Source organism: Zalophus californianus, chromosome 9, assembly GCF_009762305.2.
Source record: "Zalophus californianus isolate mZalCal1 chromosome 9, mZalCal1.pri.v2, whole genome shotgun sequence".
NCBI classification, from domain to species: domain Eukaryota; kingdom Metazoa; phylum Chordata; class Mammalia; order Carnivora; family Otariidae; genus Zalophus; species Zalophus californianus.
In genome coordinates, this window is record NC_045603.1 from 47,668,080 (window position 1) to 47,684,303 (window position 16,224).

Genomic DNA, 16,224 nt, shown 5'->3' on the forward strand with positions numbered 1-16,224 from the left:
AGCAGGGGGGGCAGAAGGCAGAGGGAGAAGCAGGCTCTCTGCTGAGCAGGGAGACCGATGCAGGACTCGATCCCAGGACCCTGGGATCATGATCTGAGCCGAAGGCAGACACTTAACCAACTGAGCCACGAAGGCACCCCAAAGATTTTATTTTTTTCAAGTAATCTCTGCATCCAACATGGGGCTCAAACCCAGAACCCCAAAATCAAGAGTCGCATGTTCTACTGACTGAGCCAGCCAGGTGCCCCTGTGTTATTTTAAAATAACACAATTTTGTTTTATTAGATTCTACACTTTGGGGAGCTGGTCAGACCAGCACTACCACTGCAAATACACACAGATGCTATCCTTCTTTCACTGGTTCTAAAAAGTTCTGACACAACATGAAAGTAAAAATATCAGGTTCTCTTTATTTGTAACAGATAAAAACTGAAGTTCGGCCATTTAACATAGAATTAAAAACCAGTACAGTTACATCTGTAACAAAAGGACAGTGGGTGTTCATCCACAGCACTGTTTCTGGTTTGTTTCTGTGGTTGGGCCTGGTCATTTCCCCCAGGGATTTCCTTTTCAGTGGGAAGATCATCTTCAAGACAAAAAATTGTCGATCAGACTCCAGTTCCAGTACATATTTTATTCACTTCTATATACACATACCCTTACCCTATCTTGCTCCAATCTTTTTATTGCATTCCTATTGACAGCAGTCATTTATTATAACCTGCCCCAACATTGATTATACCCCCCAAGTATTTACAGTTAAAAAGAATTTCCACATAGCACAAATCAACTCAGCTGTTCATGTGCAGAAGTCACATAATCCTCTCACTGAACAGAAATACTTTTCTCCAGCTTTGGGGAAATAATTATATGTTAAACACACACAGAGAACATTTCTTAGACAAACATAATGCCTGAGGCTCATCTGGTAAAACAGATTGCTTCATAATTCTTACCACAAGAAAAAATATCTTTAGAAACTGAGAACCAAAGAATATTTAAAACAAAAACAGAAAATCACACACACTGGTCACCTGATACCTGACCGATAGATTGAAATTCTGTCAAAACATTTTCAGTGAGGCTTTTCATTTCAAACAGGCCAGGAAAAAAAAAAAAAAAAAAACCCTAAAATGTATATTTTTTATATGTGGCTCTTTGTCCTCTTAAGAGCTGTTTTTTCATTTAAAGTTTATATGTAATATTTTTAAAAGATTTATTACAAGAGGGACTGTCTCAGTCAATTTATTGTGAGAAGTTATCAACAACAGCTTTTAATGCTCAACTATCAAGAAGCTGGAAGGCAGAAACACATTTTGCAAGGAAATGTGTGACACTACATTTCCTTAAGTGGAAACCCTGTATTTCCCTTGTAACCTAATTTTTAAAAATTTAAAATCCTTTAAAACTAAAAAAATTTAAAATCCTTTAAAAACTAATGGAACTGGTTAAATATTGACTATTTTTCTACTTCTCTTCCTCATATTTTCACCAAGTTTCTGCTTAATGTTTGGATAGTATTTGCCCTGACTTGCTGCATGAAAATCTTCCTCAGCCATCGTAGAAAGAGAGTTCACTACAAAGCCTTTAGTGCCAAAGAAAGCTCCAGGCCTGCCTCCAACGTGGGAGGCAGGGGGTGATAGCAGGGAGGTGGTAATAAGAAATGACCAACATGAAATGCTCAACGAGGCCAACAGAACGGGATAAGACACCTGCTCAGTTCCATCCATAGTCTCCTCTTTGGGCCATTTAAACATGGAGCCATTTTGTTTTTCAGTGTCACATACAGTTTCTAGAGATCACTGAGAGCTCAGAAACAAGAGAACACCTATAGCAACCGTAGTTTTCTGGATAATGTGTAACTTCTTATATCAATTTTCTACTGGAAATATGGTACTTTTAGATTTGGATTTTTCTCTTAGGGTCTTCTCTCCTACACTTTGCTTTCTATGACTGATAATTTCATTTCTGTAAGTGAAATAAGCAGGAAGTTTCACGTATTTTATTTGGCATAATCAAACCATCCTAGAGACTTCATATAATCAATCTTTGAAAAGAAGCTGGAGCTGTGGTCTTAGAGGTACTCTAAAAGAGAAAGTCCTATTTATGAATAAAATATCCTTTGTGCTACTTCTTGCAAACCATCACTCAATGAATTTTGCAATATAATGTTTTCTTCCTCTTTGAAAGTAACTTGCACACCGAATTAACACTTTTTTATCTTCTTGAGGTGGCTTTCTTTTCTCCACCAAAACCCAATTATGGACGCTGTACCAGTTTACTCTTACTTCCTTCCTGTTCACTGAGTTTCAAATGGGTATAGGCGAGAATGCCAAATAATGTGCATAACATGCCAAGACCCTGATTAATTGACAATGGATCCTTAAATAAAACATATCCTCCAAATAAAGTAATGCAGAACTTGAAGTGTCCAAACATGTTATAGCTGAGTTTTTTGGCTAAGGATCAACAAAACCAACAAGTTAGATTGTGATATTCACACACACACGCACGCACACGCACGCACGCAAAGCCTTCCCGTGGCTGGAAGAACTGCAGGAAGCACAGACTGAATCGCACGCCCCCCCTGCCCCATATAAGAAACAAGAACTTCGGTCTGGGTCGATCCTAGTTTTCTCAGTAGGCTTCAGCAATAGTGGAAGGAGACTGCCTCAACTATCTCGACTCTCTCCAGAGAAGAGCAAAGGGGCTATGCTATAAGGTTGGAGAAGGAACTCAGAACAAGGTACAGAGAAGCTATTTTGCCCAGCAATTTATGATTATGTTTTATAGTGCTATTTCTAATAAACTTCCCTTGGCAAATGAGGGAGATGTGTGTGGCACCAGACAGCAGACTCAAGGTAAATGCATCCAGTATGCCTCAGTTTGGGAGGGAAACGGGGCAAGGGGAGGGAGTGAGACTGAGCATCAGTGATATGCTAGGCGCTATGTTACATGCGTGTGTCACCCCATGTCATTAAGCATGACATTTACCCTCGCTGCAATATCACTCTTCCCATCCTATAACCGTTGGGGCTCAAGGATTTCAAGTAACTTCGATCACAGAGTTTGGAAGCGGCAGAGTTGGGAGTCCAAACATGGACGGGCCTATTCAACTCCAAGTCCAGGTTCCAGTCTGGTGTGTGGCCAGCAGTAACGTGCTGCTGGACTCGGGGTTTCCAAATCACTGTGCTTAAAAATAACAAACTAAACACACAGCATGCCTTTAACAATTATTTCCATATTTTACATATGTGCTTTTCCATATGAATTAGGACTTCCCTATGTTTTCAGAGTATGCAGCTACTCTTCCAATAATGCTGTTAGAAACAGCTACCACGGGGCGCCTGGGTGGCTCAGTCGTTAAGTGTCTGCCTTCGGCTCAGGTCATGATCCCAGGGTCCTGGGATCGAGTCCCCCATCGGGGCTCCCTGCTCAGTGGAGAGCCTGCTGCTCCCCCTGCTTGTGCTCTCTAGCGCTCACTCTGTTGAATAAATTTTTTTAAAAATCTAAAAAAAAAAAAAGAAAGAAAAGAAAGAGCTACCACTCTGTGCCTCAGCTTCCCTGTCTGTACACTGGAAATCGATAGAAGCTACATCACAGGATTAACTAGGCTAATAGATACGAAGTTTTTAGCCCGCCGCAAGCACCACGTGTGTCAGCCATTGTCAAGAGCAGTATTTATGCATAACAAATACCTGCCAGGGGCTTGGGGCAGCCCGACACTGCAGATGCCACCAGCCCTGACTCATGGCAGAGGAGAGCGGTGGCTGCGGGCCAGGCTGGGTGCGCACACCTGGGGCCGGCTGACCGCAAGCCTCCGGCTCTGGCCTCTGGCTCTGGCCTCCGCCAGCTCCTTCAGGGCAGGAGAGCGCCAGCCATGTCAGCAGGGGACCTGCGCTCGCCTGACCCACTACACAGGATTTCCCGAGAGACAGAGGCCCTTCCCCAGGACGTTAATTCTACCCATTAGAAGACAGGCTTCGTTTCCCACGGTGAACTATCTCAAAGCACACTGGTTCTAACATTTCAGTGTTTCTTTACTCCTCAGCCTCTCTTTTTAAGTAGTTCATGATCTGTGGAAGGTGGTTATACGAGAGGGAAGGCAAATTTAAAGAAAATTCTTCAGTGAGGTAAAAAAAATACATACACATTAAATTCAATGCAAAAGGAACGGTCTATACCCCGTATCTCCAATTCCCCTCTCTGCTCCAGTCAGGCTTTCCCCTCGACACTCAGAAAGCTCTTGTCAGAACACGGGCGCCCTCCACCTTCCCGAGCCCCCTCCTCAATTCCCAGCCTTCCTGGATGTGACCTGTCAGTGGCATTCAACCCGGCTGACCCCCTTCCTCCTCACCCGGTGGGCCTGTACGCCTTCCTTCCCCTTCCTCGGCCGTCCCTCCTCGGCCTCCACTGCCAGCTCCCCTCAGCTCTGCAGCAGCCAACACCGACGTGACCCAGGACCCAATCTCTGGGCGGCTCTTCTTCTTCTACTTGTTTGCTCGGTGACCTGCACCAGACTCACCGCTTTAAACAGCATCTACACAGGACACCCGACTGTCCCTGGAAGAGCTGTGGCTGAGACCCCGACCCTGAACTCTCAGGCTTGTTCTCCCCCCAACTCCCCAGCCCCAACCTTCCTTTGGGCTGTCCTATGTCAGCTGATGGCAGTGCCGTCCCACCAGGCGCTCAGGCCCAAGCCACGTGAGCCAACCTGTTTCCTCTCCTATTCTCCACATCCGACTTGTCAGCAAAGCCCATTGGTGCTACCTGAAAACATACCCAGGCTCCAATCCTGGTACCAAACCACCATCCTTTCTCCAGGGTCCCTTCTTCTCTTGCCTCTTGTAGTGCAGTGCTTCTCAACCGGACTGATTTTGTCACCAAAAACGTCTGGACACCTTTCCGGCCGTCGTAACTGGGAAAAAGGGGCGCTACTGGCATCTAGTGGGTAGAAGCCAGGATGCTGCTAAACATCCTACGGTGCACAGGACCGGCCTCTGCAAATGAGAACTGTCCAACCCACAAGGTCAACAGCACTGAGGCTGAAACACCCTGCTTCAGTCTACTCTCAACTCAGTAGCCCAGAGTGATCCCATTAGAACATAGGTAAAACCACGTCATTTCCCCGCCCCAAGTGCCAACGGCTTCCCATCTCACTCAGGTACAAGCTCTGCTCAGCCCGGCGCCCTGTTCCGCTCAGAGCCTTACTATTCTCCACCTGTCATCTCCCTGCTGCAACCATGAGGCTTCCTGGGTGCTCATCAGGGCCTCCCCGCTGCTCCCTCTGCAGGGAACGCTCTTCATCCCAATCTGCATGGGGCGACTTCTTTTCCACCAGGTCTTCACGCAGAAGTAGCCTTCCTGACTGCCCCCTCTAAAGTTTCAACCCGGCCGCCAACATTTCAGGTCCTCTTTCCTGCTTTCCTTTTTCTCCTTGGCACTTCACACTACCTCACACTGTATATGTATACTTCAATTTTTTTTCTTGTTTATAGTCTCCCTCACCAGAATTGAAACCTGGGAGAGCAAGCATTTTTGCTCACTACTGTATCTCCAGGGCCCAACATATGGTAGATACTCATCATGTAAGCACCTATTAAGTCAATGCATGGTTTATAGTGGGGGTTCAATAAATATTTGTTGAACGAATGTTCTTAATCAGGGCACATCACTGGATGCCTTGATTCGGCAGCGTGGTGTAAAAGGTCTGGGACTAGAACGCGTGGGTTCAAATCTGGACACCACACTTCTCAGCTATAGGACCGTAAGCGTGTTACTTAACCTCTCTGCACCTCTGCTTCCTGTTCTGCAAAATACAGTGATAGAATTTACCTCACGGAGCTGCTTTGAGAGTCTGATGCCTAATATACCCGAAGTGTTTCTTTCCAACGTGCCTGGTGCAAAATAAACATTTATTAAGTGTTGGGGTTTTTTTAGAAAAATTACTTTTATTATAACTGTTGTTGGTATTTATTGATAGTTGGCAAATAGGCTGCTTTTTTACTTTGCTGACATCTCAGTGCTCACTCATTTAAATAAATCAGCACACTTGGATTCAATGTTTCCAAACTACCTCTCTGATTTGGGGAAATCCTTCTTTGCCTTTGCTTAAGAGTAGAGATGGAGTGAAACGAGAAGAGAAACAGAATGACAAGCAAAATGTTAAAAATGATTCAGACCTCTAAGGCCTGATTTCATTTCCTGATTGGAAGTAATACTGAAAAATACAGACACACCCGTACCCAAATACGCACAGAAACATGTTCAAAAGTCAGATGTCAATGGTCCGAAGTTACCCTTTGTTTTTGGACTGGCTGTACCGGTACTTTATTACTATAGGGACTGCAAAATGACTAAAAACCGTGGCGTCCACTCCGTTATCCACTCAACAAGTACTTATTTAATTTAACTATGTACCAGGCTTGGTGTTCTATGTTGATTTTGATAAGGGAAAAAGGTCACTTACCGCATAAGAAAATAAAAAAGTCTTCATGAGACAGAAAACTAACCCATTTCCCTGGCTCACCTTTCTTTAAGTTTCCATAGAGTCTAGTGTGGAAAGATACAGGAAAAGACTGAAAACAAGTCTAGCTACTCAATGTAGGCCACGTAATTGTAAGCACAAGACTCCAGAAGGAAATGAATGTGACAGAGTTTGGGAAAATGTAAAAGACTATGCATTTGTGAGTTACTAGGAAAAGGATACGTGACTGGTGACGTGTTCCCAATGATCCAATAAATCGATAAGTTCACCATGAAAGCTATTCCTCCAGAGAGCAGCACCATAAGCTACAAATAAACCCAAAGAATCATGAATGTAAAGCAGCTGCGATCCTTATAGTCATCAAGTAAAAATCCATTTCATTAGGCATTTCTAAAAACTTAAATAACCACCATTAAGAACAAGAGTTTTAAAAGAATCCATTTGAGAGACAGCAAGAATTGAGGGTAAAATAGCAGAACGGATAATATGCAGAAATGTAATTTTGTCCACAATATGCAATGGAAAATTCTCCAATAACATCCTGCCTGAATGTGAATTTCCAGGTTCATTTTTCTCAGAATAGGGTCTTATCCTCAAAGAGCTTAGGAACCACTCCTCAAGTGGTTCCTCAAGTGGTTCATAAAATCATGATGGTTCATAAAAATCATGATAATCATAGCTTGCACTTACACAGTACTTATTACATGACAACAGCTGTCCTAAATGTTCTACATATACTAACTTGTTTAATCCTCACAAACACCCATGAGGTAGTAAAATATTATCCCTTTTTACAGACGAACAGAGAGAGGAAAAGCAACTTGCCTTAGATGACACAGTAGTAAGTGGTAAGGCTGAGATTTAAGCCCAGGGCAGCCTGGTTCTGGAGGCCGTGTGTCTAACCCACTCTGCTAGGCTACCTCTTAGCCACATGAAAGACAGTGAGCTCAGGAAATAGATAAAAGAGTCTTGAGTGCTGCCTCATGAACAGGCAAACACACAACAGGTTTTTTATGAATCTCTACGCAGGAGACATCATTTGGGGCTTGGGGAGGGAGGGAGTGTTTGGAACTTGAATGTACGTACAGATTAGAGAAAGAACAAGGGATAGGATTCCAAGCAGATGGAACAGTAGGGGCCAAAGCATGGCGGCAAGAAAGCACAGGACATGTGAGTGGGATGTGAAGAAACTGGCCTGGCTGAGGACGGGGGACAAAAAAACCCCTAGGTGCACATAGCACATCTGCCCAAATCTTTCCCACTGCTGTAGTTAAAAAGTTATAAAGTCATTTTCTACTTCTAAAATAAGAGACCTTAGTTAAAATATCAGTTATGATTTGAATTATTAAGAGATTTAAATTTTTTTCATAAATAGGCCTTTAATTAGTAAGGAGACACTTTTGACCTATAGGAGATGCCACATTGACCTTTACATACTTTTTTTTTTTTTTTTAAGATTTTTATTTATTTGACAGAGAGACTGAGCACAAGTAGGGGGAGCGGCAGAGGGAGAAGCAGGCCTCCCGCGCAGAGCCCAATGCACGATTCGATCCCAGGAGCCTGGGATACTTAAGAAATTTAAATTCAAAAGAAAATATGTCCTGGGGCGCCTGGGTGGCTCAGTCGGTTAAGCGTCTGCCTTCGGCTCAGGTCATGATCCCAGGGTCCTGGGATGGAGCCCCGCATCGGGCTCCCTGCTCAGAAGGGAGCCTGCTTCTCCCTCTCCCCCTGCTCGTGCTCTCTCTCTCTCAAGTAAATAAATAAAATCTTTAAAAAAAAAAAAAAGAGTAAAGAATTTTAAAGAAATAAAAATTAAAAAAATAAAGAAAATATGTCCTATTTGAAGATACATTCTGTCCCCTGAGGCTTTTATCAACTTTTAGATCACCGAGGTCACAGGAAGACTGAAGGAACTGGGCTTGTGTCCTATTTAGGTAAAAACAGTAATACCTCACTCGTCTTAAAACAGTGAGGTCCGTTATACTTTCAACTAAGAGAACCTTGTTCATTAAAGACTTAAAAAACTGTTTCTAGAAATATACCATTGTTAATTTTATTGAGTTGACAGAATGTTACACACGTACTTCTTGATTACTTGGCTGGTCACTGAAAACACAATTACATGCTCTACTTTGAGGCAACAATGCCCTCTAGGGACATTAAGGAACGAAGGTGACTTGTTCTTATTCAGTGGACTCACACTGCTATGTTCTTAGTTCCTCTGACTTTTGGGGGCTGCTTTTCTCTTCTTCGAATCTGTCAGGGGGCCTATCACACAAAGCACCCTCCTGCGAGTTTAAACCTCCTGGCTTAAGGTATCTGTGCTGCAAGAGTTTGAAGACCAGGTAACCAAGATGACTACAACTTTTGTAAAATCAAGAGAAAATATTATCTGAGAGACGGACAAGTGATTTCTACTGTGGAAAAAAGGTTATATGCAAAGTATCTGAATTTGAAACCACTAGCATTCTGTTCACAGGCAGTAGAGCAGAGCACTTAAGAATATGGGTTTGGAGGGGCGCCTGGGTGGCTCAGTTGTGAAGCGTCTGCCTTCAGCTCAGGTCATGATCCCAGGGTCCTGGGATCAAGCCCTGCATCGGGCTCCCTGCTCAGCGGGGGGCCTGCTTCTCCCTCTCCCACTCCCCCTGCTTGTGTTCCTGCTCTTGCTATCTGTCAAATAAATAAATTTAAAAAATCTTTAAAAAAAAAAAGAGTTTTGGAGCCAGCATGCTTGGACTCAGGCTCTGGGTCTGCTTACCGGCTGTGGGATCTTGAGTCAGCTACTTAACTCTGTCCCTCAGTTTCCTCATCCTATATCATAAATATAAGGGTAACAATAGTATCCACCTAATAAAGTTGTTATGAGGATTAAATAAGTTAACATTCGCAAAGTGTTAGAGTAGTTCTTGGAATAGAGTAAGGGCTATGTAGGTTTGATAAATTAACACCACCAACAAACAAGCCTTTTCTACGGACTGTGTTCCAAAGGTTAAAGTTGCAGGAAGCAGAAATTCCTTCCCTAAGGAGGGGATTATACTTTCTAACTTAAAATGTCCCCAAAGTACACTTCCTTTGATCTGGCAATTCTACTCTTAGGACTCTATTCCAAAAGAAAAAAAGTACCAGTTCCTAAAGACATATGTATAAGGACGCTTACTGCAACACTGTTCACAGGGGTCAAGAACTGGATCTATTATATGGACACTGAACAGAATGTTCTGAAGAGATGTTCATGAGATATGAAGCGAGAAAAGCAAGATGCAGAAAATTATTTGTTATTCCACTTTTGTAAAAGAAACAAATGTTTAATTTATGTATATACATGTGTGTGTGTGTATTGTTTATGTGGGTATGGATAGCCCAGAGAAAAATATGGAAGAACATGCACTAGAATGTTAACATCACTTACCTCCAAGGGCAGAGATGGGGAAATGAAATGTTGAATGTGTGTGGGGAGCAGGGCTGGGGAAAAGGAATCCATGATAAAAACAGCATATATGACATGATTCCATGTCTATAAAATTACAGACACACAGACACACACACGCTTCATCTCAGTCTCTTCATCTGAAAAATAATCCTTCGCTTGCCTCCCTTCAAGGGTGATTATGAAGATTAAGTGTGAGGGTGTGAGATTGTGTGTGGAAAACTAAAAATTGCACTAATCGCAGAGGGATGATTCTCTTGTTTCTTAGCAAAACAATCAGAACTTACCAATGCGGACACTGACCAGGGGCCAAATATTCCTCCTTCTCCAAACACTGGCTCAAAGATGGGCACGGCGACCAGCAACATGGCGGAGGACATTGGGGCCTGGTAGTACAACAGCTGCATCGAGTTCACTTGCAATTCATGCTGTTTGGCTCCTACCCACTGAAAATCAGGAGACAAAACACGTAAGGTAGGGAAAAAATACCATCGCCTAGTAAACAAAAGATGCGACTCTAGTCACAGGGATGGGAACTTAGGGCAGGGCTGGGGGAAGAGGAAATGCCTAATTATTCTACAAGACTCCAAAGATCAATTAGAAAAAAAAGATCATTAATGTATACAAATGTCCTTTAAGCACCTTGGATGAAAGGAGCTTTACAAATTCAGTGTATGACAATCTATTTTCTTCTCAGTTATACAGAAGGAGAAAAAATATCCTCTCTTCCCTGCCGACCCTAGTAAATGAGCAAGTCAATGAATTCACACAGGGGCCCATGAGTATCAGAGATCTTGGGGAAAGGAGACAAGAATGGAAATTTAGGTGATAAGCAAGAACAGAGACGCAGTGCTAGACTTCATTTCTTTCTAAAACTGCCCCCCCAAAAAAGAAGTAGGGGGTGAGCGGGGCAGACTAATTAGGGATTGACAGGAACCTCAGCTACCCTGGCTGCCAATGTGGGTGGCTAGAAAAGTATGTGAGGCCTTTTCATTCGCGTTAGAAAACCCCAATCAATGGCAGAAGGAATTTTCTTCTTTGTGGATGATTTTTCTGTGGGTAATCCAATACACTTGAAGAAATTAAATAATCACAAATCCTTTTAAAAGACTGTATCATTCAGGGGTGCCAGGGTGGCTCAGTCAGTGAAGCATCTACCTTTGGCCCAGGACGTGATCTCAGGGTCCTGGGATCAAGTCCCACATCAGGCTCCCTGCTCTGCAGTAAGCCTGCTTCTCTCTCTGCCTGCCTTCCACTCCCCCTGCTTGTGCTCTCTGTCAAATAAATAAATAAGATCTTAAAAAAAAAAAAAAGACTACATCATTCAGAGGGTGCCTGGGTGGCTCAGTCAGTTAAGCATCCAACCCTTGATTTCGGCTCAGGTCATGATCTCAGGGGCGTGGGATCGAGCCTGAGTTGGGCTCCACACTCAGTGCAGAGCTGGCTTATGTCTCTCTCTCTCTCTCTGCTCCTCCCCCTCACTCATGCTCTCTCTTTTTCTAAAATAAATAAAATCTTTTAAAAAGATTCAAAAAAATAAAAGACTATGTCATCCAGGGGAACCAACACCTCAAAACCTCAAATCCCATCAGTCCTCAAAATGTTTCGCAAATATGACTAAAAAGAAGGCTTTAAAGAAAGCCTGACAGGGCTGCTTGAATAAGATCTGGCAAGAACAGCCAGGCTTTTGAATAACTGCTCCTACATAATTCTTTTTCCTGTAGATCTGGGTATCCTGTTCTATAAACTTGAAGGCTACGCTACAGAAATTCACCAGGACAAAAGCAGAAAAGCAGGAAATTTGAAACATACTCCCGCCAGCCTTCACTGAGAGGCTTCTGTGAGTATGAAGGACAAAGAATCGATTCTCCCACGGCCTGCTCCTGGGGGGGGCAGGGGCGCAGGGAGCAAAAACGGATGCAGAGTGTGGAGGCCAGGCCCTCGGTTTCTTTAGCAGCCTGCCCAAGCGGCTGCGTGCCTGCCGCACAGCCTCCTGGAACGGTGGCTCTTCTCAGGGCCTCCACTTCCCCTCTGTGCTTCTGCCCGCCATCGCTCTAAGTGCAACTGCTCTCCCAAAGGGCACCGTCACCTCCAAAGGTCACCCCTCTGTGCTCTGCCTGACGGGGCTCTCTGCAGGTCCGGCAAATTTCTCCTGGGGGAACTTGACTTCTGGTCTGCACTGTTTCCTCACTCACGTCTTCCTTCATTTACTATTTTTAAGGTAGATGTCTGGCCTTTTTCTTTTATCTCCCTGACTGATCTCACTTACACCTGAAGACATCTCCAGCTCTGACCTCCGTTCTCAGGGCATCCTTAATCCCCAAATGTCAACAGCTTACCGGCCGCCTTCACTTACACAATCTGCAGGGACTGTTCTAAAACCAACTCAGTACTTACTTACTGTTGCTCCCATAATTAAAGACCTAATCTCCCCCAAGGATGGGAGGCCTTACTTTTCTCATTCTACATTCGGTCCAGTCCCGCTAATTCCTTCTCCAAAAGGTTTCTGGCCTCTATCACTGTTTTGTTCAGTGCCTTCCTTGTCTTCCCCTTGAACCGTGGAGAGCCTTCACCCATCATGTGCCACCAGAGTTAATTTGCTGAAACACAGAGACCGATCAAGCCACTCCCCTATCTAAACCCCTTTCCTGGAGCCTGCAGGATAAAGGGCACACTTCCTTAGCATGTGCCATCTGGTCTCACCCACCCGTAAGCCTCAGCCTCCCACGATGCAACTACAGTCTCACCAAATACATCAAGTTCTCCAAAAATGCTCCGTACTGTCACACATCTTTGCAAAGAAAGACCTCTGCTGTATTTCTCTGCTAAGCAAACTCCTGTGGGCCCCTCCATTTAAATTGTCAACTTTTCCACAAAGTCTTACCTCATTACCCCCTTGAAGAACTGCCACTTCCTCCCCGGTGTTCCTCAGAACTTTCCTCATACCCTCGGCTACACTGCTTGTGACTGGCTGTCTACAGCTAATGTACTACAGCTAGTGTCTCTACAGCGCTGGATTTTAGCTGCTTTTCATCTTTGGATCTTCAAGGCCGAGCATCAAGCTGAAGGAATGTCTGCTGAACGAATGAATAAGGGAGTCAACCGTCTTTCCACAACTAAAGCTAATACCTGATCACTCATCTTTTAACTCCTTTTAATGCCCTAGCAGTATAAGAAGAAATAACTTAGAAATTACAGCTGGATACAATGGGAAAATACAACTTTTTTAAAAAAAATGAACTTTTGGGGAATATACCTAATTCCTTAACAGTACTTTTACTATTTTTTAATAATAGAAAGCTCTGCCTATTAGTTTGTCCACAACCATTCCTTAGGCAATCCCATTTCAAATATGTACCTGAGGGATACACAATCCTTTGATTCTAATCTACAGCAATTTTGAGACTTGTGGAAACAAAAAATGGTCATATTGGCAAGGACAGTGAATATGTGGAGTTGAAATTATGCATAAGGAATACAAGAAATTCTGATGCTTAATAAACAGTTAATCCCTCCTGGGCCAAAAAAAAAAAAAAAAAGAAAAAAAGAAAAGGTCTGTTTAACAAAAAAAGACAAACAGGAATGTTCACTTACTGTATCTAGTAACAAAATTTAAACTCACTGAAGTACATCTAAGTACAATCTTCTTAAAGCACAAGGCTGAGCTTGCTCTCATTCCTCTCTGTAGTGAAAGACAGAATATCTTAGAGCCAAATGACAGCACTGAGTGGGTGCTCCGTCCTTTCACGACACTGGTCTCTTATTTACACTGCTTCTTCCCACAGCCCCACAATGTTTATATAACAATGTTTCTGAAATGATCAGTACTAGAAAGTTTCAGATGTAAGGCTGTATTCTTAAAGTTATAGCATGCAGAACAAGAATGCCTTAGTTTATAACCAGCAGATATTTGTGAAAAAAGAAAATTGGTTACACATTGCGGCTCTGACTCCCCATGCAGGCACACCCAGAATTTCCAGTCCAAGGTTTTCAGTATAGAGAAAATACTGTTTCACTGCACCCTACACCAAGTTATTTTTCCCCACTACGTAAGAAACAAAAACCACACTTGTTGAGATTTTATGGTAATGAAGTAAGTGGATCCATGCACAAATTTTTAATGAGTACCTGCTGTAGGCAAGGCACCGTGCTACGACAGTACCAGAAGTGAAATGCCCATTGCTAGAAAATACGGATGCACACAAATCACTGGAAGCTGACATACAAGTTGTAACAGCAGCATATTTTTTGAGGCAAAGATTTATAAATCTGAAGTTTTCCTTCCCTGTTCCAATTTTGGAAAGGTACTCATTCCTTCACAGTAATCTTGTAATTAAAGAGTAATCATAAATTTAACCAAAGCTCTCAGTTTCAAGTACGAAGTCTTACTACTCATTTTGTTAAGATTTCTCAGGTAATGCTATAGTATCCCCCCAAAATCAAATTGTTAAGCATGGGGATTATACACTTACAACAGGTAGGGAGGTATTTGGAGCATCATACACCCAAGTTTCTCTGTCTCCTTTCTTCTCTTCACCTTGAGTCAGACAATTTATGCAATTATGCTTTCTTCCCAACAGCCTATTGTCTCTATACTGTATTTTCTAAACCTTGGGATACAGCTTCAAAATTTATGAAATCTGCTAAAAAGGCATATAAAGAAAAAAAAATTACCAACCACTTGATAAAGGGATGTAACTAAAACACCAAGAGCGGCAAACACCATTCCAAGGAAATTAAACTTCACATCGTAATAAGAATTTAGGATTACACCTAAAGTTATAGGAATCTGTAAAGAAAAAGAGGCAAATGTTGTTTAGATTAAATTCATGAGACATAAACTTAGTATTCCTTTCATGTTGTCTTACAAGGTTAATCATAAAAACATCACTGGGAAACAGTGAACCTCTATAAATGGATTTTTTTTTTCCATTTGAGAAAACAAACCGATTTCCTCAAAGTGAAATACGTTAATTCTATATTTATGTTCATATTTGATTCTACTTAAAATTCTGGGTAAAATAATGAATCAATGCATTTAAATTTGCAACAAATACATACGACCTGCAAGCACAGAGGAGTAAATGGGCCCCCCCAACTAGTGTCTAAACAACATGTAAGCATGAACGTATAACAAAAGCATTAAGAATTTAAATACTGTAAATCATTAAGTGCTAAAATTATCATCTCCTTTTATTTAAAGACACAGAAACCTCTGCAGTATGTCGCTGCAGACATATTCGGAGACATATTTTATGCTGAACCTTTAACGTTTACATGATTTGATTCCCCTGCGTCAAAGGAGGGCCGCTTTTCAGTTTGAGATTTTGCAGATATTCTGATACACTGAATTGCGTAACACAATACAGCTTTCTTTTCTTACCAATCACAGAATTTAAGGATTTCCATCAAACAGTAGTTACGAAAACTCACACAAGCACACTCTTCCTGGGCTAGGAGCCCGACAGAGTGCCAAGATGACTTTTTTCATCTCTCCCAAATAAGCCTGAGGTTCACATGGTCACAGATGACTCATTTGTGGATTTCAAGATGATGGGGAAAGAGCGTGACGCAAGATTAAACATTCAAATTTCCCGGGGAGAAAGACGGTCCAGGAGGTGGATTGTTAAAGGTGTGCCTCGCGAAGCTGAAGCTACTCACCAGCGTGAGCTGTATTTTGGTAGAGAAGGTTTTCTTGTAGCAGAGGGTCTGGATGACTATGATGACCGGCGTGGTCATGGCCTTGGCCAGCTGATAGGTGCCTATGGTGTTGTTCTGCAGAGAGAGATTGGTGAAGACTACGAAGCCGCAGAAGCTGAGGGCCAGGAGGAGGAGTTTGGAAGGCGGTAGACTTTTGGGGGCAAAGATGTCCAGCTTCTGGCAGATGTACAAGCCCAGCCAGGTGACCACGAAGTGCACCAGGGTCAGGCTCATGTTAGGGAAGCCGTGGTGCACATAGATCCATTTGTTGAGGAACACGATGCAGATGGACACCAGTAGGTTGAGCAGGAGCCCAGCGGCGATGCGCCCGTTGCCTCGCATTCGGTCCGCAAGCGATGCCATAACCCCCGCCAAGCCGGGGCCCTCCAGCCCCCGAGAGGGATGCCCAGCCTGTCTCCCGCCGCTCTTCCCCTCCGCCGCTGCCTCCACGTCCTCTCCGGCTTCACCGTCTGGCCCGGGAGAGGCATGCACTCTCCGCGTCCCGGGCGAGCGGCAGCCTCAGCGGCACACACATGCTCCGCCGCCGCCCATTCAGCTGGTGCCGACGCGGCAGCACGTCCCGCGAGCCCCGCCCCCCTCCGCCCGCGAC

General features: G+C 43.4%; 1 protein-coding gene across 4 annotated transcripts; it reads right to left on the reverse strand.

Moving 5' to 3' along the window:
* Window positions 1-390: 390 nt before the first annotated feature.
* SLC35E3 (solute carrier family 35 member E3) lies at window positions 391-16,224 on the reverse strand. 4 transcript variants are annotated; one of them, XM_027593201.2, is made up of 6 exons: window positions 15,576-16,220; window positions 14,593-14,703; window positions 13,537-13,596; window positions 10,202-10,360; window positions 6,710-6,792; window positions 408-2,446 (listed from the first exon to the last, which is right to left on the reverse strand). In XM_027593201.2, the coding sequence occupies exons 1-6, from the start codon at window positions 15,975-15,977 to the stop codon at window positions 2,260-2,262; spliced, it is 1,002 nt and encodes a 333-aa protein (XP_027449002.1). In that variant the 5' UTR covers window positions 15,978-16,220; the 3' UTR covers window positions 408-2,259. The 4 variants fall into 4 exon arrangements, 3 of the variants coding, with proteins under 3 accessions (XP_027449004.1, XP_027449002.1, XP_027449003.1); XR_003519832.2 differs by having other exon boundaries at window positions 449-586; window positions 4,783-6,792; window positions 15,576-16,224; XM_027593203.2 differs by lacking the exon at window positions 6,710-6,792 and having other exon boundaries at window positions 391-586; window positions 15,576-16,224.